This window comes from Rana temporaria, chromosome 6 (assembly GCF_905171775.1).
Source record: "Rana temporaria chromosome 6, aRanTem1.1, whole genome shotgun sequence".
Taxonomy (NCBI): domain Eukaryota; kingdom Metazoa; phylum Chordata; class Amphibia; order Anura; family Ranidae; genus Rana; species Rana temporaria.
The window spans coordinates 41,862,437-41,883,138 of NC_053494.1; the positions used below are offsets into that span (position 1 = coordinate 41,862,437).

A 20,702-nucleotide genomic window follows, 5' to 3' on the forward strand; every position below is an offset into this window, starting at 1 on the left:
GTCGAAGAGCGCGGTGGACTCTATCAAACCGTAGAGGGTCCATGACTGGCCTGCCTAAAATGGTGTTGAAGATGCCACGGAGTGAGGGTTCCAAATCGCTATCACCAGTCGCCTCCGGTAGGCCGCGGGTATGCGCAGATTATTTCTGCGGTTACGGTTTTCAAGGTCTTCAAGTTTGTATAGCGAGGCCCTGTGAGCGTATGCTAATTGAGTGACAGTGTCCTGCAATTCTTTAATGGCAACTTCATGTGAGTCCTGGCGTTGCTCTGTTTCCTCAACTCTCCGAGAAGGTGGGGCCATGTCTGAGCGAACCGCAGAGATGTCTTTTTTGATCGATTTCTCCATATTATGGAACATGCCTGCCATTTCCTTTTTAAGTTCATTCAACAAAGAGGACATATCGGAACCGGTAGGGGAACGGGGTCATCCATTACGTCCGAGCCACAGGATGAAGCCGTGCGAACTTTCACGGATAGAAGCAGCGTGGGAGGCTGGAGAGATAAGAGATCTTGAAGCTCTGTTTTTATTGATCATAGAGCTGGGACTTTCCCTCTCCGCTGCCAGAAACCGTTTAATGGAACCTACAGCGGCCTGATGTAAAGTTGAAGCCTTGGCGGAGCGTTTGTTTATTGTTGAGCGGGAGGCAGAGCCTTTAGAAGGCATTGCTAGTTATATTCAGGTCGGTAGCTAGACGGAGTGCCGTTTAAGCGCTATCTCTTAGCGACATGTGAAGAATAACCGTGCACCAGGTTTTAGTGCATGCAAAGTAACTTTAAATAGAGGAAGCTGTTCAGTACGGTAAAGGAACGGCAGGATAGTATAAAAAAGGGGGGAAAAATTCCAATATAATATAAGAATACAGGCTGTGGGTATGTTTCAGGGAATGTCCAGAGTAATGTTTCGTTTAGTACTTGCAGGATCATCAGAGATGTGAAAGTCTCAGTGAAAAACAGATGGGGTGCACCAAGATGGCCGCTGTGCCACTGCTGGGCCTGCTTAAATACAATTGAATAGTACTCAAATATACCCCAGATAAATATAGAGCGCTGCTTACATCTTGTGGGGTGACAGGTGGGTGATGAGGAGTAGCTAAGTGTGCGAGAAGGAGAGGGCCTGTGATTTGGGTGAACCAAGATGGCCGCCGGACCTCCAAGATTAGGCCGGAGCCACGGGGCTCGAGTATCCAGGAAGGGGAGCACCGCGAACCGTCATCCGGCGGTATATTAAAGAAAAAATAATGGGGGACCAAGCTGCCGCTGGGCAAGGCTGATGCAGATGGATACTGGTGCCGCGGGTCGCGGGCGGGCGGGGAGCCGTACCTGAGGCCGGAGGCTGCCGCAAGGTGGAAGGCCGCGGAGGGACGGGCGTCGATGGCAGGCTCTCCAGGCGTCGCAGCTCGGATGGATCCGTGGGTCACCTCCACAGGAGATGGATAGCTGTCCGAGCTACATCGGGTGCAGACAGCAGTGGAGGATCGGAAGGCCCCAAGATGGCGGAGGGCTCCGACAGAGCAAGGCCCAACTTCGTCCAGGAGCAGGATCCGGGGCTAAAATCAACAGCGAGACCCCAGGTTGGTGGCTGATGCTGTTCAGGGGTGTCTATTGAGGGGTTGGAGCCTTGTTAGGGCAGCAGGAGCGGCGGATGGGGAACGGATGAGCGATTGGTGAGAGGAGCTCTGCAATACACGTCCGTCCTGGTGCACGGTCAGACACGCCCCCCGTCCGACTTCAATGATATTCAATGGGCCTGAAGTAGGATCAATGTAGGACCAAAAGTAGTACAGGGATCATTTTCAAAGTTGGCCCGACTTGTGTAAGACGCTACAAGACGCTCTCATAGGGAAACATTGAACACAGAGCAAAGTAGGATGAAAGTAGTGTAGTAGTGTGAACCCAGCCTAAGGCAGTGATTTATACCCTAGTTAATTAGGTAACCTGCCCCAGCTGAACCAGGAGAGACAGGTGCAGATTGCAAGGAGATCCAGAGAAAGGCGTACAGCACATCATTCAGAACCAGGCTTGGCTGGAAAGCAGGCAGAACAACCAACAGAGGAGTGGCTCGGAAGTAAAGAACCAAAGCAGCATCAGATAGGTCTTGGGTTCAATACCACCCAGAGCCACTTGGGGCACGACCACGCCTAGCCGTCTGCTTGGCACGGTAGGGACTGTGACACTTACATAGTTTATCTCCAGGACAGATTTAGGTTAAGATGGCCCTGGCTTTTTCAGCATTGGAACTTTAAATTGACAATAGTGGTCCAGGAAGTGTTGGCCCATTAATCCTCGTTCCACCCCTCCAAAAAGTATTCCAGTGTTGCACTGAAATTCTGCCGTCGCTCTTCCGCCTCTCCCTCCACCTTGTTTTTCTGAAGGCTTTTTATTTGTTTGCTTGTGATTTCTGACTAATTTGTGCCCTGGATTAAGGTGTGTGTGTTTCTCGGAAGTCAAATATTTCCTCAATAAATACAAGCACTATTTAAACAGAACTTGGCTGGATTTCGGGCTTAAACGTGCCACAGGGGAAGTATGAACCTAGTCTTGTTAGGACGGATGTCTGATGGAATAATTCAGAAAATTCTTTGGTTTCTAGTTTTTCCCTTTTTTGTGCAATTGTCCGTTGGGTAATAAAACAACATTTATATTGCTTAGCTGTAAAAAACAATCTGTCCTAATGAGACTGTTGAATACACACCATAGTGGTGTGATTTAATTATCTTTAGTTAATGGATCACTGGTTAGCATGACATTAATATGTGACTTATAATATTCTGCTAGACAAAAGAATGGTACACTGCTTTCACAATGAGTACTATAGGTACTTTTATACCTACAGTATCCACCAGGGGCAAAACTACTACCATAGCAGACTAGGCCATGGAAGAAGGTTAAAGCGGTAGTTCCCCCTCAAAAAAAGTTTTACCCTTAGATTGATGCTCATTTTGTCTAGGGGAATCGGCTAGTTGTTTTAAAATCGAAGCTGTACTTACCGTTGTAGAGAGCGATCTTCTCCGCCGCTTCCGGGTATGGGTCTTCGGGACTGGGCGTTCCTATTTTGATTGACAGTCTTCCGACAGGCTTCCGACGGTCGCACCCATCGTGTCACGAGTAGCCGAAAGAAGCCGAACGTCGGCGCGGCTCTATACGGCGCCTGCGCACCGACGTACGGCTAATTTGGAAAATCGTGACGCGATAGATGCGACCGTCGGAAGCCTGTCGGAAGCCTGTCAATCAAGAAGGAACGCCCATACCCGAAGACCATACCCGGAAGCGGCGGAGAAGATCGCTCTCTACAACGGTAAGTACAGCTTCGATTTTAAAACAACTAGCCGATTCCCCTAGACAAAAATGAGCATCAATCTAAGGGTAAAATTTTTTTTGAGGGGGAACTACCGCTTTAAGGTTAAGATGGCCCAGTAAGAATTTCCCAAAAACTTATAGATTTGTAACTCTCTTGGCTTCTATGTTCATCTGACCTACCTATGGTCAGAATGCAGTCTAAGGTTGGCTTGGGAATCCAAGGGGCACAGTACTTTTCATTGCATTGATCTTTAGAATCCAGGGCTGCAGAGATTCAGATGACATAAGGCAGGGGACCCAGCGCAGCAGTCAACCACTTTCTAATTGACTGCGACAATCATGGATTTCAAAGCTAAATCTGTTCTCTACCTGCTCTGAATCACACTTGGAGTAAGAGCACCCACTTAACAAGTCAATGTGAAGCTGAGGTTTGTTAGGGAGGACATTTCTGCGGATCTGACCATCAATGTATAAAGGTTTTTATTCATGACCACCAGTATAAAGGGGGCTTTTACTTGGAGGGGGGGGGGGGGCATAATGGCCACCACCACTGATCACTTATTAGGCCCCATGCACACTGGACATTTCTCAGCTGTTCCTAGGGGTGTCTGTCAGTGCTTACAGGAGCAGCAGACTTTTGGCAGAAAAAATGTGCAAAGCTTCTAAATTTATTATTCTGGCCAATGAAAGGAATTAACGTCCAAGCACTTGGTGCCTGTAAACACGCCTAAATGCCTTACACACATGTCTGTTTTTCTGCCAAAACGCTGGAGCCAGAAGAAAAGGCTTCTACGAGAGTTGGCAAAACGTCCTGTGTGCATCAGGCATTAGAGGTGGTGTAAGTGCAAGGAACAGCAGAGAAAGTTTGCCTGTGAATGTTTTGCAGTGCAGCCCTGTAAGTAGTCAAACCATTCTGGATATTGAAGTAAAGGCTCAAGTTTTTTTTTAAGTTCATGTGTTCTATTTTGTGTGTAGCAGCCCCTCCAATACTTACCTGAGCCCCATCTCGATCCTGCGATGTGCGAAAGAGCAGGGGCTCTCCCGGGTCTCTTCCTCCTCATTGCCTCAGACTGCAGTGGGAGCCATCGGTTCCCGCTACTGTCGACAAGCCGTGCTCTGTATGTGAATGGACACACAGCAGTAGCTCTGGAGCAAGCCTGCTAGGGTGCCCTTGTAGCAAGAGGCTTGAGAAGATGAGAGTACCCAGGAGTGCTGGCAGGGGGACCCCAGAAGAGTTGGGTCAGGGATAATATCACTTTAACAAAGTGTAAGTGTGATACAACCCATAGCAGTGAATTATTAAAGCATGTTCGGACAAATTTGTATTATCTTGGATAGAGTAGAGATGGATTTCAATCTTTGTTAGGCTGTTATTGTTGTCTGTTTCCACCTGGGGAGTTTTTTTCTCAGTTTCTGTCTCAGGAGACGCACCAATCACTGAGGAGAAATGAAAAGAAATCTCCCCTACGAGGCCACAAACATTACTTGCCATCTCCACAAGTAGGGAGGGTTGTTCTGTTATCCAAAATTCAGGCAGGGCCGCATGAGATTTCAGTGTAGTCAGCTAAGTAAAGGAAGTTAGGAGCACACTGGGTAGGTTCAACGGGTAATTTTTTGTAGTGTTTTTAAAGACAATGGCCCGGATTCACGTAGCACTTACGCCCACGTATCTCAAGATACACCGCGTAAATGTAAATGTGCGCCGTGCCCACAGAACTAGATACGCCTGAAAATAGGCCTTCTTCGACCGAAGTAAGTTTCCTACACCGTCGTATCATGGGCGCATATTTACGCTGGCCGCAAGGGGCGCTTCCATTGATTTACGATTTGAATATGCAAATGAGGAGATACGCTGATTCACAAAACGTACTTGCGCCCGGCGCATTCATATACGCGGTTTACGTCCGGCATAAAGTTATCCCTCATAAAGCAGGGGTAAGTCCATGTTAAGGTATGGACCAGGGAACAGCCGTCGTATTTTACGTCGTTTACGTAAGTCGTACGTGAATGGGGCTGGGCGTAGGTTACGTTCACGTCGTAGGCATTGAGCCGTCGTATCTTAGGGCGTTAAATTTGACGTGATTCTGAGCATGTGCGCGCGCATACGCAGTTCGTTCGGCCCATCATTTGCATGGGGTCAAGCTTCATTTTAATGGATCACGCCCCACTACCTTCCTACTTTGAATTAGGCGGGCTTACGCCGGCCAATTTACGTTACGCTGGCGCAACGTAGAGAGCGAGTGCTTTGTGACTACTGCTCTTGCCTCTCAGATTTAGGTCGGCGTAGCGCATATGAGATGCACTATGCCGGCACAAAGATGCGCCGCTCTAACGTGAATCCGGGCCAATATTTGGGGATATCTATTGCAGAGATGTACTAAATGTTGTATTTTTCATTTTGCCCAGACAAAGACATTCATATTTGTTTTCGTGCTGCTTGATACCCTCCAATTCCAGTGCTGCATGCTAGTGTACACAAGTCATTCCAGTGCCTTATGATGTCATGCATAAATAATTCCAGTGCTCTCTGCTAGTATACATAAGGATCGGACATATCCCTTATCACAGATGTCCTCATGCACTGTGTAGAAGAGTGGTGGGCCTGAGCAGGTCTATTATAGTGCATTGGACAGAGTGGTCAAACTAGGTCTCCTGTTGTACAGCTCAGTCATATTTAGGCCTACTGCACAACTACTACAACAGGACAGATGAGGTGAAAATGAATGTAATCCTGACCAAATGTTCATTAGGACTAAATTGAAGTCTGTAACTTTTAACCTTAAAGGTTTAAAAAAGGAAAGGGATCTGTGGGTATGGAGTTGGGTGTATAGGATTGTACTGTGTTTGTTTTTTATTTTGTTTTTTTATTTTTTGTGGTTGAACTGGATGGACTTGTGTCTTTTTTCAACCTGACTAACTATGTAACTATGTAACTATGGATCTATGCTAAGGAATTGACTCTTAGGCCGCGTACACACGATCGGTCCATCCGATGAGAACGGTCCGAAGGACCGTTGTTATCGGTTAACCGATGAAGCTGACTGATGGTCTGATGTGCCTAATACACCATCAGTTAAAAAACGATCGTTTCAGAACGCGGTGACGTAAAACACAACAACGTACAGAAAAAAAACAAAGTTCAATGCTTCCAAGCATGCGTCGACTTGATTCTGAGCATGCGCAGGTTTTTAACTGATGCTTTTGCATACTAACCATCGGTTTTGACCTATCGGTTATCAGTCCATCGGTTAAATTTTATAGCAAGTTCTAAATTTTTTGACCGAAGGTTAACTGACCGATGGGTCCACACACGATCGGTTTTGACCGATCGTGTGTACGCGGCCTTATGAGGTAGTCAGATTTTCTAACAAGTTTAAAGGAAATACAAAATGCTTTATGAAAGGAAAAACAAATCTGTGCTTTCCTCTGCATTTTGTGTTGGTTACAAGATCTTTTTTTTCCAGTGTTTTTACTAACACGATCTTCTCTTCCAGTTGGAGGCATGGGGGCTGTGAAACGTCCTCCACCAGAAACCACTGAAGAGCCAGCAGGAAAGAAGATAACTAACCATGTTCCCACCAGCCCTCAACCCATACAGACAGCCCTGCGAAGCTCCACGCCGGTCATTGAAAACCCTCCAGTCAGAGCTGTAAGCTTACTATATTTCTTGTTATTTTTATGTGATACAGCATTTTTTCTTATTTACTTTTTTTTGTTATCTAGATTTTTTCAGATCTAAATAGAAAGGTTTAAACCCCAACTCCACTGCAAGGGTAATTGCTCATTTCGTCTAGTGGCAGAGGATTAAAGCGATTATGCCTTACTCCTTGCTCCAGCAGGCTCCCTCCGGCATTGCGACTGCCCCCCCCCCCCCCCCCCACAGATCTTCTGTAAGCTGTGTCTAGCAGGCTGGTGTGCAACTGGAGCCAAATGTAAAATACAAGGTTAATGTCCATAAACAACGACGAAAGGTGCTACTACCCCAGATTAATGAAACAAGGTTAATGTCCCTGTATTGTACTTGATGATGCATAGACTTGTTCTCCAGATCAAAACTTTAAGTAGAGGAGACCACTGGAGCCACCTGGATCAGGGAGTCAAGTAGGTGATACAACCTCTTCTGTAATTCCCTAGACATAATGGGGATTTAACAATTGCAATGTGGAGTTTTTTTCCACGGAATTGGGTGTCCTTGTATTGTACTTGATGTAGAGACTTGGGGCCAGATTCTCTAAGAAACGGCGTAGGCGTAGTGTAAGTCATTTACACTACGCCACCGCAACTTACTGGAGCCAGTGCCGTATTCGCGAAGCACTTGCGAAGCACTTGCTCCGTAATTTGCGGCGGCGTAGTGTAAATGGCCCAGCGTATGGCCGCGTAATTCAAAGGGGGCGGCTAGTATTCAAATTAAGCGCGCCCCGCGCCGATTGAACTGCGCATGCGCCGGGCTGAAAAATAGCCCAGTGCGCATGCTCCAGCTCACGACGGAAAACGTCAATGACGCCGACGAGAGCGTCATTGACGTAAAGTCGTATTCAAGAGCGACTTACGGAAAATACGTGACCGACGGAAAAAGCCGACGCGGACCTGACGCCATACTTAACATGGCATACGGCGGACTGGCGTAAGGTTACCCCTCATATAGCAGGGGTAACCTTAAGCTTACGGAAACGACGTACGCGACGAGTACACAACGCAAATTAGTTCGGGAATCGGCGTATCAGGCTAATTTCCATAGTCAAATGAGACCTGAACGTAAACGCCACATAGCGGTCAGCGTTGTATTGCATTTAGGATCCGACGGTGTAAGTGATTTACACCAGTCGGATCCTAGCCTAATTCCGGCATATCTTGTTTTGTGAATACAAAACAATGATACGCCGGTGGGAATTTTGAATTACGCCGGTGTATCAGTAGATACACCAGCATAACTCTTTTGAGAATCTGGCCCTTGGTCTCTAGACCAAAGCTTTAGGTAGAGGAGACCACTGGAGCCACCTGGATCAGGAAGTCAAGTAGGTGATACAACCTCTTCTGTAATTCCCTAGACATAATGGGGATTTAACAATTGCAATGTGGATTTTTTTTTAACAGAGAATGGCTTTAACAGTTAGTTAAATAAGTTAGCTTGTTAAATCCCCCGGGGGACCCTGTGCCCAAAGCCCTGTTAAAACCGGTTCTGTGGTTTGGAGATAAAATTGAATTCTTATTACGGTCATTGGTGACGGTGGCTCCATCCCAGGCATAAGCCCTAATTTTTGGGATTCTATGAGGGAGGTATAGGCAGTACTAAAGCCACAGTCCCCTCTCAATTTTGCATCCCTCATTGTCATGCATCCTTGTGCCTCCTCTGTTCCATTTGTACAAACAAAAGGCTAAACCTGCAACCACCCCCAGCCCATCTCCTCATTCCTTTGTTACTGTTAAAAAACTGAGCTTGCAATTTCCCACAGCTGCCAGCTAGTTCAGCGGAAATGACTACAGTAGTAGTTGGTGGTGGCTGGGGAGCAGTGTTGGTCATTCAAAAAAAAACACAAGCTGACATCAGCAAATGCTAGCTACTACACAGTCGCTCTCAGACAAATGTAGTGGTTGCCAGCATGTGCTGTTGCTATCTTGTGTTTTTTTTAATTCCTGATGCTACACCCTAACCGCTGTCATTCACACAACACAAGCCACCAGCTACTACTTTAGTAATCTCCTGCAAAATAACTGTCAGATGCGGTACAGTGGTAGAGGAGGCTTTGCTTGAACATGCAATTTTCTTGTACAATTTTCCTTTAGATTTACCAAAACCACTTTCATTTTGAATACAGTCAGGCAGGCACTCGCACTACATAGTTGAAGGTAAATCTAAAGGAAATTGAACAAGAAAATTGTATACTGTATGGTCAACTTTAGGGATATCTTTGCTTAGGCAGTCCAGTACTGGCCATGCAAGTATCAATAAACAAATGACAGATCGACAAATCGTGTCCCCAACAAAGAAAAGATTTATTTGGGCCAATTTTATTGTATCTACTGCCAAAACAGATTTTTTTTCTATTCAATAAAAATGATCAAAGAATGAACCGATCTTTTAATTTAAGTTCATTTGGTAAGATATGATCCTCTAGATAATATGTATTCCCGACCAGTATGAAGTTAGATGATGCTACATACTCTCACCAATGTATTCAGTCTGTACATCAACACATAAAATAGAGAAGCAGGCTGGAGAAAAATGATAGGGGTTCAAGATCGGTGAAAGAAACATCAACAGTCTTTGATAGATTGCTGACACAATTCTGATAGCTGAAATGTAACAGACCTCTGAAACCTTAAAGTGGATGTATAAACCCAAAAATATAGTTTTTTTGATGTCACAATGTAAAGAATAAGATTTCCTATCATCTGTGCCCAGTCTTGCCACACAGAGTTAATCCAGCTCTGAGCAATCCTCTTTTATTGTTCAGGAAATAAAACCGACCTCCAGATAAAAACCAAAGTCCTTGCTTGAGTGACAGGCTTTTTATCTCGTGCACTGCTTGCAGACATACACAGCTTCTGTAAAAAGTGCTCAATTCACATCCCCCTCCCCTACAGCTCTATGTATATTCTGATGGCTGTTGCATTTTCTCATGGCACTGAACTGTGACTCACCCCATATTTTGAAAACATTTAATCAAAACACAGGGGAGGGGATGTGAATTGTGCACTTTTTTTCAGAAGCAAGGACTTTGTTTTTTATCTGGGAGTCTGTTGTATTTCACTGAACAATAAAAGAGGATTGCTCAGAGCTGGATTAACTCTGTGTGGCAAGACTCAGCAGCGCATTGCGGGCAGTTTTACTTTTAACCCTTTCTCGGCCGCTAGCAGGGGTTAAAACTGCACCGCTATCGGCCGAATATCGCGGCAAAAACTACGGCAAAAACTACGGTATAAAAATAGCGCCGCTATACCACCAGCGCACCTCCCGCGCCCAGTGTGAAAGGGGCCTTACTGCCACATAGAAGAGTAAAGATGAAAGGCCTAAAATGATACCAATTTGTCTATAAGGTTCCTTTTCACACGGGCATCTTCGTACAGACACGTTTTAAAAAAAAACTGAATCAGTTGCAGATCCGTCTTCAGTTCAGCTCATTGAAGTTTGCACTTCAGTTAAATTTTTACATCAGTTTATACCAGTTTAGTTAACATCAGTCTACATCTGTTTTTGCATCTGTTATTTCTTAGTTGTGCAGAGACCAATCAGAGGTGACAAAGTGTGTGTGTGTGTATGTAAAGTGTGTGTATATATTATATATATATATATATATATATAATATATATATATATATATATGTATGTATGTGTGTAGTGTGTGTGTGTGTGTGTGTGTGTGTATGTAAAGTGTGTGTATATATATATATATATATGTGTGTGTGTGTGTGTGTGTGTGTGTGTGTGTGTGTATATATATAAAAATGTTATCGTCTAAAAAAGGAATGGATGTAAATGGATGACATCCATTTACATCTTTTTTAGATTCTTATCAACGGAAAAGGACACAGCGTTGTCCCATTTAAAAAAAACGGACCTAAACAGACACGAATGATGGATATTATCCGTTTACATCACCGACTCCTAACATATTGTGGTCCGGTCTGGATCCATCTGAAAAACTGACAGACAGATCTAGACTGAATGCCCATGTTGTAAGGGGTTAGCTCGTAGCGGGCGTGTGACCCCTTGGATGGGTTCACCACACACTGAATTTATACAGACTGGCAGTCGAAGACGGTTTGAAAACAACGTTTTTCCATATTGCTGAAAAACAATTGCAAGCATCCAAACAGCATAAACAAAATCAAACATAAAATAAACCCTGGCCACTCGGGGCGTCTACCTTCCACACAGGAACCTATCTATGAAGTCTAACACAGCCTACTGCTGGGTAGACAGTGGCTGGTCATACAGCACAACACAATAGTCTTTTGATTTTTATCACACTGAAAAATCAATGGTCTCCTCACCTCCTCAGGAGACTTTCAGTACGCTGCTCTCCTACTCACAAAGCCTTAGAATGATGCAGCAAATTAGTGGTAATCATCTGGGCTACTTATAGAGGCCTTAATTGCCTCATTCTGAACAGCTGAAGTTTTTCAACGGCCTTTAGCCTTTCTCTGGCTACGTTTGTAGCCGACGACGCCCGATAATGATTGGTGTATTGTCTAAACAAGGCAGAAATGTATCTCCCGTCTGTGACAACACCCACAGATTTACCTGACTTTCCCTGTCACAGTGTGAAGGGGCCTTCGTAGGAAGTTCTGAATTGTCCAGGTTATGGTATTTTATATCACTCTCTAGTAAGTAAAAGCTGGACAAGGAAGAAACAAGACAGCAAAAGTATTGATACCTTGAAACTTTGGTGTTGGTACAAAGAATTAAAAGATGGGCAAGAAAAGCAAGAAAAGCAAACCCTGGATCCTTCCACAAATAAAGCTCAACCTTTATTCAAGTCCTCTGGGCTTCTAGTGAGAGTTGTCTTATAGTTGGACGTATTAGAAGAAAATAGAGTATAACCAACAATAAGGTGCCTGGATACAGTCACAAAGTATGAAAATGCTGTAATGAAAACTACAGACCCAATTGCGTTATGAACAAGACCGTAAGTTCTGAGTTCTGTGCTACAACTCAAGTATGTTTTTTTGTTTCTTCTTCTGGGCATCAAGAAATAAACGAGAACAGCGCAGTGAGCAACAACTGCTCCATCTGTGGTAAACATGTACACTTGGTCCAGAGACACATGGCAGATGGAAAACTGTACCATAGAAACTGCTTCAGGTAGGTTCTTCTGAATAGGACATAAAATTACTTCTAGATGTCTTTTCCACTGTAGTTTGGATTTAGTGTACACACAATGAGGTTAGTACATCTGAAGTCGGTGATATTATTAACCACTTGCCTACTATGCACTTTTTACCCCCTTCCTGACCAGGCCAAGTTTCAGTTTTCAAAGTCGCACTTTGAATGACAATTGCGCAGGCATGCAACACTATACCCATATGACATTTTTATAATTGATTTTCACACAATTGAGCTTTCTTTTGGTGGTGTTTTATTCAACACTGGGCTTTTTATTTTTTGCTAAATCAACGAATAAAAAACAAAAAAAAAAAACTTTTTATAGTTTGTTAGAAGATTTTGCAAACAGGTAATTTTTTCTCCTTCACTGATATGACGAGGCAACACTAATGGGGCCACGCTGGTGGGCACTGTAAGACTGCGCTAATGAGCACTGATAGGCGCCACTGACAGGCACTGGTAGGCAGCACTGATAGGTGACACTAATGAGGGGTACTGATGGGCACTTATTGTGCAGCACTGAAGGAGACACATTGGCAGCAGTGGTGGACACTGATTGGCAGCACAGGTGGCAATGTTGGGACTACACTGATACTGAGTAGGGAAGGGTGAAAATCCTTATCTGTTTTTGTTTTCCCTCTGATTTTCCTTCACTTCCTGTCAAGTAGACTGGCTTGCAGTGAGACGAAATCTCTTCAAAGTGAGGGAAATCCTCTCTTAACCTGCCATAGATGGATTAAATTCATCTGTATTCCTGCTGAATTTTGATCCCTCTATGGGCCAAGCTGTTTTTACCTACGATCTCCACTTTAGGGCTTTTATGGAGGGTATTTTCATTTTGCTTTTAGGATTATTTAGTTAGCATTTTGGATAAGTTGCTTTATTCTGCTTTTGTATTTCCATTGCGTTTATATGTGCAGTTCTTTACACAACTAGTGTTGCTCACGAATATTCGCATTGCGAATATTCGACTCGAATATAGCATATTCGAGAAATCGCGCTATATTTCGAAATTTCGCGGTGAATATTCGCAATTCCGAATATTCGATTTTTTTTACAATTTTTTTTTTGATCAGATCACATCCTAGATATCTCCATCGACGTCTAAAAGCATTGCTGGTATCATTAGAGACCCTGGCCGAGTAGGCTGAAGCGTTTCATTGAATTTTCCAGAAAGATCGCATGCGATTATTCGGCAAACGCAATATCGCGCGATTACTTTCCTCGCCCCGATCTTCCGCATCAGAGCGATTTTACAGTTTCATTTTTAAAACAGATCACATCCTAGTGATCTCCATAGACGTCTGAAAGCATTGCTGGTATGATTAGAGCCATTGGGCCGAGTAGCTGAAGCGATCATTTTATATTGCCGAATATTCGCAATGCGAATATTCGGCAATAGGAATATTGCGCGATTATTTGCTCCGCCCTTTTGCATCAGAGCCAATCAGAGTTCTCCTTCCACACTCGTCACAGGTTAGCAACCAATAGGAACCTGCTGCATGGACATTATATAAGCTCACTCCCAGCACCATTTCATTGCAGATTCAGAAGCTGGCTATAGAGTGTGGAGGCTGTTTCTGTGTTCCTGGTTTCCTGTGTCTTTGTTCTTGATTGATTTAGATCATCACCAGCATTGCTATTTAGTGATTCCAGTGGATCTTTTCCAGTATATCAACTGCTTTTTTCAAAGCAATAGACCCAAGAGCTTTTTTCAAAGCTACGTTTTGTGCTGTTTTGTGCTGTTTTTTTCATTTGTGTTACTGTTTGATCCTGCAATCCTCCCTGTTCAGTTATATTTGCAAGAGATTTCAGAACACGTTTTGCTGAGCTTTATAAAAGAGCTTTTCTAAAAGCTAAGTTTTGTTCATCTTGTGTTACTGTTAGATCTTGCAGGTTCGCTGTTCAGTGATATTTGATAGGCATCTCAGTTCAAATTTTGTTTAGTTTTCCCTAAAGAGCTTTTATAAAAGCTAAGTTTTGTGTTCAGTTTAGTTAAATTTTGTGTAGTAAGTGTACACACTGTTAGTGTACATTTATTTCATCTAGCTTAGCTTAGTGTGTGTTTAGTGTCTGTGTTTTGTGTTTTAAAAAAAAAAAAAAAAAAAAAGTTAGTGTTTGTTTAGTGCTTTTTTTTTTTTTCTTTAATTTTGTAGTCCTTGTCTGGTGTACTACTTTTCTTATAGTTTAGTAGCTGTCTGTGTACGTCTTTGTCTGCGTGCCTGTCTTGTAAAAAAAACACAAAAACACATTTTGTTCACATTTTTCCCCCCCAATAAAGTTTAACCCCCCCACACACATATCAGCAATAATGAGCGGCATCCGTGGCCGTGGCAGAAGGGTAGGGGAGTTACTCCCAGTGCTGGATCGCTGCCAGCACGGGGTACCTCTCGTGCCCCTACTAGTGGTAGAGGATCGGGTGCAAGGGGAGTACGCCTGATCCGGGAGTTCTTCCCATCGGGCAGCCGCCCGATATTGCCATCTCAGGCTCAAGTAGTGGTGGACTACATGGGGCACAGCAGTGCCACTGAGTCGTCGGTCCCGACTCACAGTAGTACCACCATTACACCGTTGCCTGTACTACCCCCCCCCAGCCCCCAAGAGTCCAGCATCTTACTGTTCGACAGCGACAGTGATAGGGATCTCTTGGGGGAGGCCATGCATCAGGCAGACCTCCAGCTCTGTCCTGATGGTCAGGACCTTTTTGAAGGGATGGATGAGGAGGATGGGATACCTGCTGGCAGTATCCCAGAGACATCCCTTCAAACTGGTGCTGCTGTTTTGGTGCAGGAAACAGCAGCACCTAGTCAGACCCAGGCGTGGGTGAGGGGACAGCGGAGCCAGGCTAGAGGCTCCATGTCACGTGGTTCCCTCAGACCAACACATCTCAGCCCTTGGTCTGACATCTCTGGGGGCGAAGAGGGTGACCCATCATGGTTGCCATCTGACGCGTCGGCTCACTACGTCAGTGACGACGGGGGAAGGTAGGCACCCTGGTGAAACGGTGCGCCAGGTCACCACCAGGGAGACCATCGTCAGGGTCTCCACTGGTGATGGCAGCAGGAGGTGTCAGGAGGAGGAGCAGCAGCAGCAGCAGCAGCAGCAGCAGGCAGCTCCACCTGTGCGCACCGAATCCCAGCAGGTGCAAGTAAGCGTCACCCCCATCTGACAGGAGGGCGGTGCTGAAGTCACCTGTCTGGAATTTCTTAACCCCTGGTGGCAGACAACCCTACCGTGGCCATCTGCCGGATTTGTAAAGTGAGGGTGAAGAGAGGGAAGTGTTTGGCTCGGGTGGGTACCACAGCCCTGAACCAGCACCTGAGGATAAACCACTGGGCGTTGTATGACGAGATGAAGCGTGGTGGTGGTAGCAGCGCCACCACCACAAGTGAGCAGGGTACAGCAGCCCCTGCCACATCTTCATCTGTTTCCAGCAGGTCATGCCCCCCCGCTCCCTCTAGTAGAGGTACTGGTACCGGCAGCCAGACCTCTACTTCCACAGCACCCTCCACGTCTGTGTCCCGCACTGCCGTCCGGCGCCAGGCGTCGATTTCAGACGCCTTTGACCGCACCACTCCCTTCCCCCCTGGAGACCGACGTGTGCGTTCCCTCAATGGGCTCCTGGCAAGGGTTATTGCCCAACATCTGCTGCCCTTCAACATAGTTGACAGCAACCCCTTCAGGCAGATGTTGGAGCAGGCCCAACCCCAATGGCGTGTCCCCAGCCGCCATTTCTTTGCCAGGACTGGTGTCCCTGCCCTACACCAGCACATTGTGCAGAATGTAACCCTGTCGCTGGATCACGCTGTCAGCGACAGGGTTCATCTGACAATGGATGGCTGGACCAGCAGGCATGGGCAGGGACGCTACATCAGCTTCACGGCCCATTGGGTTTCCCTCCGAGGCGTCGGTGAGGGATCGTCGGCAACCGATCTTGTGGTGCCGCCCCGGGGTGTCCAGGGGAGAACTGCTGGTCTCCCTCAAGCCACTGTCTCCGCAGCTGCTGAGCCTCCCAGCAAGCGCCCCCCGTAGCTACTCAAGTGTGGGGCACGTGCGCTGTCAGGCCGTGCTCCAGCTTGTTAGTTTAGGGGACCGGAGACACACTGCAGAAGAAGTGCTGAAAGCACTTCAAGCTCAGGTCCAGAAGTGGCTGACACCCCGAAGGCTCCAGCCAGGTATGGTTGTCTGCGATAACGGCAGCAACCTACTCGCCGCCCTCCATGCTGGCAGTCTGACGCACGTGCCCTGTCTGGCACATGTCCTCAACCTGGTGGTGCAGAAGTTCCTGCGCACTTATCCAGGGTTGAGTGACATTGTGGCAAAGGCGCGTAGGATTGCCAGCCACTTCAGGCGCTCCCCAACCGCTACCCGCGTCCCTGTCCAAATTGCAGCGGAAGTACAATCTGCCCCTTCACAGGCTGATTGTGGACAGTGTGACGCGGTGGAACTCCACCCTCCACATGCTGAAGAGGTTGTGGGAGCAGCAAAGGGCGGTGAGGGAGTACCTGATGGAACTAGGCACTCAGAGGGCTTCACCACAACTCCCTTTCATCGCCTGTGCGCAGTGGGGGGCAGATAAACCAGGTCTGCCAAGTGTTGTCCTCCTTCGAGCAGGCGACCAAGATGGTCAGCAGTGAGCAAATTGGCCTCAATAGCGTGCTGCCAATACTGTTCATGCTGGAGAGGACACTAGATCGCCTGCTCGAGGCTGGGGAGAGTGCCTTGGTGGAGCAGGAGGAGTCAGCAATGCTCCACCGAGACCAGGGCCAGGACCAGGAGGAGGAGGAGGAGGAGGAGGATGATGATGAAGAGGAGGAGGAGGTGGTTGCTGTGTCCGTCCCGGAGTCAGGGCCTGGTCAGGAGGGAGAGCCGGTGTTGGGGGCACCGATAGTCCGGGGGTTGGGCATGTCTGAGTTTGACCAGCAGCGCCTCAGGGAAGAAGAGTCGCACCTCATTCACCTGGCCAGCATTGAGGAGTCACAGCGGCTGTGCTCTTCCCCATGGCTGCCCACATGCTGAGATGCCTCAGGAGGGACCCCCGGGTTAAGACCATCAAGACGAGGGATGATTTCTGGATGCCACCCTTTTGGATCCCAGGTGCAAGGGGAAACTGGGAGCAGTTCATCCCAGCCAGCCGGAGGCAGCACCGGATGGAGGAACTGCAGGCAGCCATTGTCAGACGGTTGGAGCAGGCAACTCCCCGGCCTCCAGTTGTCCCCCCTCATCTCACCCAGCAGGTGGCTGCACCCAGCTGCAGCCGAGCAGGGGACCTAATGGAAGAGATGAGGATGTTCTTCCAAACCGAGCGACCCAGTACCACCACCAGCAGCAGCAGCAGCAGTCACCACCAGCGGCTGGCCCACATGGTGGCAGACTACATGGCGTCCGTCAGTGCTTCTGACAGTATGAGCACCGACGACCCCATGGAGTACTGGGTTGCCAGATTGGACACCTGCCGCGAGCTCGCTCAGTATGCGCTGGAGTTATTGTCTTGCCCCCCCTCCAGCGTACTATCTGAGCGGACATTCAGCGCGGCAGGTGGGGTGGTCACGGACAAGAGGACCCGTCTGTCCACAGACTCCGTGGACAGACTCACATTCATAAAGATGAATGAGTCCTGGATCGGCGGTGACTTTCTGGCACCCGTCGTCGGTTCAGGGGCGCTGAAGGGTCCCTTGCCATGCATTCCCTGATGAAGCCCCGGACCTGATGTATTTACAGTGCTGAATATAACTATTTCAACATCAGAGAAAATCAATGTTAATATTTGGTACAGTAGGCTTTCTTTGCAATTACAGCGGTCAAACATTTCTTGTAGTTTTACACCAGCTTTGCACACACTGGAGGAGGGATTTTGGCCCACTCCTCCACACAGATCTTCTCTACATCAGTCATGTTTCTGGGCTATCGCTGAGAAACACGGAGTTTGAGCTCCCTCCAAAGATTCTCTATTGGGTTTAGGTCTGGAGACTGGCTAGGCCACGCCAGAACCTTGATATGCTCCTTACAGAGCCAATCCTTGGTTATCCTGGCTGTGTGCTTTGGGTCATTCTCATGTTGGAAGACCCAGCCTCGACCCATCTTCAAAGCTCTAACTCAGGGAAGGAGGTTGTTGCCCAAAATCTTGCATACATGGCCCCGGTCATCCTCTCCTTAATACAGTGCAGTCACCCTGTCCCATGTGCAGAAAAACACCACCAAAGCATGATGCTACCACCCCCATGCTTCACATTAGGGATGGCGTTCTTGGCATGGTACTCATCATTATTCTTCCTCCGAACACGGTTAGTGAAATTATGATCAAAAAATTATATTATAGTCTCATCTGACCACATGATTTTCTCCCATGACTCCTTTGGATCAGTCAAGACAATTATGTCAGCAGTTATTTCACACCCTATATACTCTTATTAAGACTGCTGTACATCATGGCAACTCCTGCCCATGTGATATGACTCTGTATCAACTACTACTGTTAATACTACTACTGCTGCTTCAGCTGCTGCTGCCGCCCAGTCAATACACCTATGTCAGCAGTTATTTCACACTCTATATACTCTTATTAAGACTGCTGTACATCATGGCAACTCCTGCCCATGTGATATGACTCTGTATCAACTACTACTGTTAATACTACTACTGCTGCTTCTGCTGCTGCTGCCGCCCAGTCAATACACCTATGTCAGCAGTTATTTCACACTCTATATACTCTTATTAAGACTGCTGTACATCATGGCAACTCCTGCCCATGTGATATGACTCTGTATCAACTACTACTGTTAATACTACTACTGCTGCTGCTTCAGCTGCTGCTGCCGCCCAGTCAATACACCTATGTCAGCAGTTGTTTAACACTCTATATACTCTTATTCCTACTGCTGTTCATCATGGCACCTCCTGCCCATGTGATATGACTCTGTATCAACTACTACTGTTAATACTACTACTGCTGCTTCTGCTTCTGCTGCTGCTGCCCAGTCAAGACACCTATGTCAGCAGTTATTTGACACTCTATATACTCCTATTCCTACTGCTGTTCATGATGGCACCTCCTGCCCATGTGATATGACTCTGTATCAACTACTACTGTTAATACTACTGCTGCTTCTGCTGCTGCTGCCCAGTCAATACACCTATGTCAGCAGTTATTTGACACTCTATATACTCCTATTCCTACTGCTGTTCATCATGGCACCTCCTGCCCATGTGATATGACTCTGTATCAACTACTACTGTTAATACTACTGCTGCTGCTGCCCAGTCAAGACACCTATGTCAGCAGTTATTTGACACTCTATATACTCCTATTCCTACTGCTGTTCATCATGGCACCTCCTGCCCATGTGATATGACTCTGTATCAACTACTACTGTTAATACTACTGCTGCTTCTGCTGCTGCTGCTGCCCAGTCAATACACCTATGTCAGCAGTTATTTGACACTCTATATACTCCTATTCCTACTGCTGTTCATGATGGCACCTCCTGCCCATGTGATATGACTCTGTATCAACTACTACTGTTAATACTACTGCTGCCTCTGCTGCTGCTGCCCAGTCAATACACCTATGTCAGCAGTTATTTGACACTCTATATACTCCTATTCCTACTGCTGTTCATGATGGCACCTCCTGCCCATGTGATATGACTCTGTATCAACTACTACTGTTAATACTACTGCTGCTTCTGCTGCTGCTGCCCAGTCAAGACACCTATGTCAGCAGTTATTTGACACTCTATATACTCCTATTCCTACTGCTGTTCATCATGGCACCTCCTGCCCATGTGATATGACTCTGTATCAACTACTAATGTTAATACTACTGCTGCTTCTGCTGCTGCTGCTGCCCAGTCAAGACACCTATGTCAGCAGTTATTTGACACTCTATATACTCCTATTCCTACTGCTGTTCATGATGGCACCTCCTGCCCATGTGATATGACTCTGTATCAACTACTACTGTTAATACTACTGCTGCTTCTGCTGCTGCTGCTGCCCAGTCAAGACACCTATGTCAGCAGTTATTTGACACTCTATATACTCCTATTCCTACTGCTGTTCATCATGGCACCTCCTGCCCATGTGATATGACTCTGTATCAACTACTACTGTTAATACTACTGCTGCTTCTGCTGCTGCTGCTGCCCAGTCAATACACCTATGTCAGCAGTTATTTGACACTCTATATACTCCTATTCCTACTGCTGTTCATGATGGCACCTCCTGCCCATGTGATATGACTCTGTATCAACTACTACTGTTAATACTACTGCTGCTTCTGCTGCTGCTGCCCAGTCAATACACCTATGTCAGCAGTTATTTGACACTCTATATACTCCTATTCCTACTGCTGTTCATGATGGCACCTCCTGCCCATGTGATATGACTCTGTATCAACTACTACTGTTAATACTACTGCTGCTTCTGCTGCTGCTGCCCAGTCAAGACACCTATGTCAGCAGTTATTTGACACTCTATATACTCCTATTCCTACTGCTGTTCATCATGGCACCTCCTGCCCATGTGATATGACTCTGTATCAACTACTACTGTTAATACTACTGCTGCTTCTGCTGCTGC

General features: G+C 46.5%; 1 protein-coding gene across 1 annotated transcript in view; it reads left to right on the plus strand.

Moving 5' to 3' along the window:
- MICALL2 (MICAL like 2) overlaps window positions 1-20,702 on the plus strand; it is a 186,117-nt gene that overhangs the window by 88,691 nt on the left and 76,724 nt on the right. The window contains exons 5-7 of the mRNA XM_040356703.1: window positions 6,791-6,945; window positions 10,978-10,987; window positions 11,990-12,101. Of these exons, the coding sequence (XP_040212637.1) occupies window positions 6,791-6,945; window positions 10,978-10,987; window positions 11,990-12,101 (277 nt within the window). The remainder of the gene's footprint in view (window positions 1-6,790; window positions 6,946-10,977; window positions 10,988-11,989; window positions 12,102-20,702) is intronic.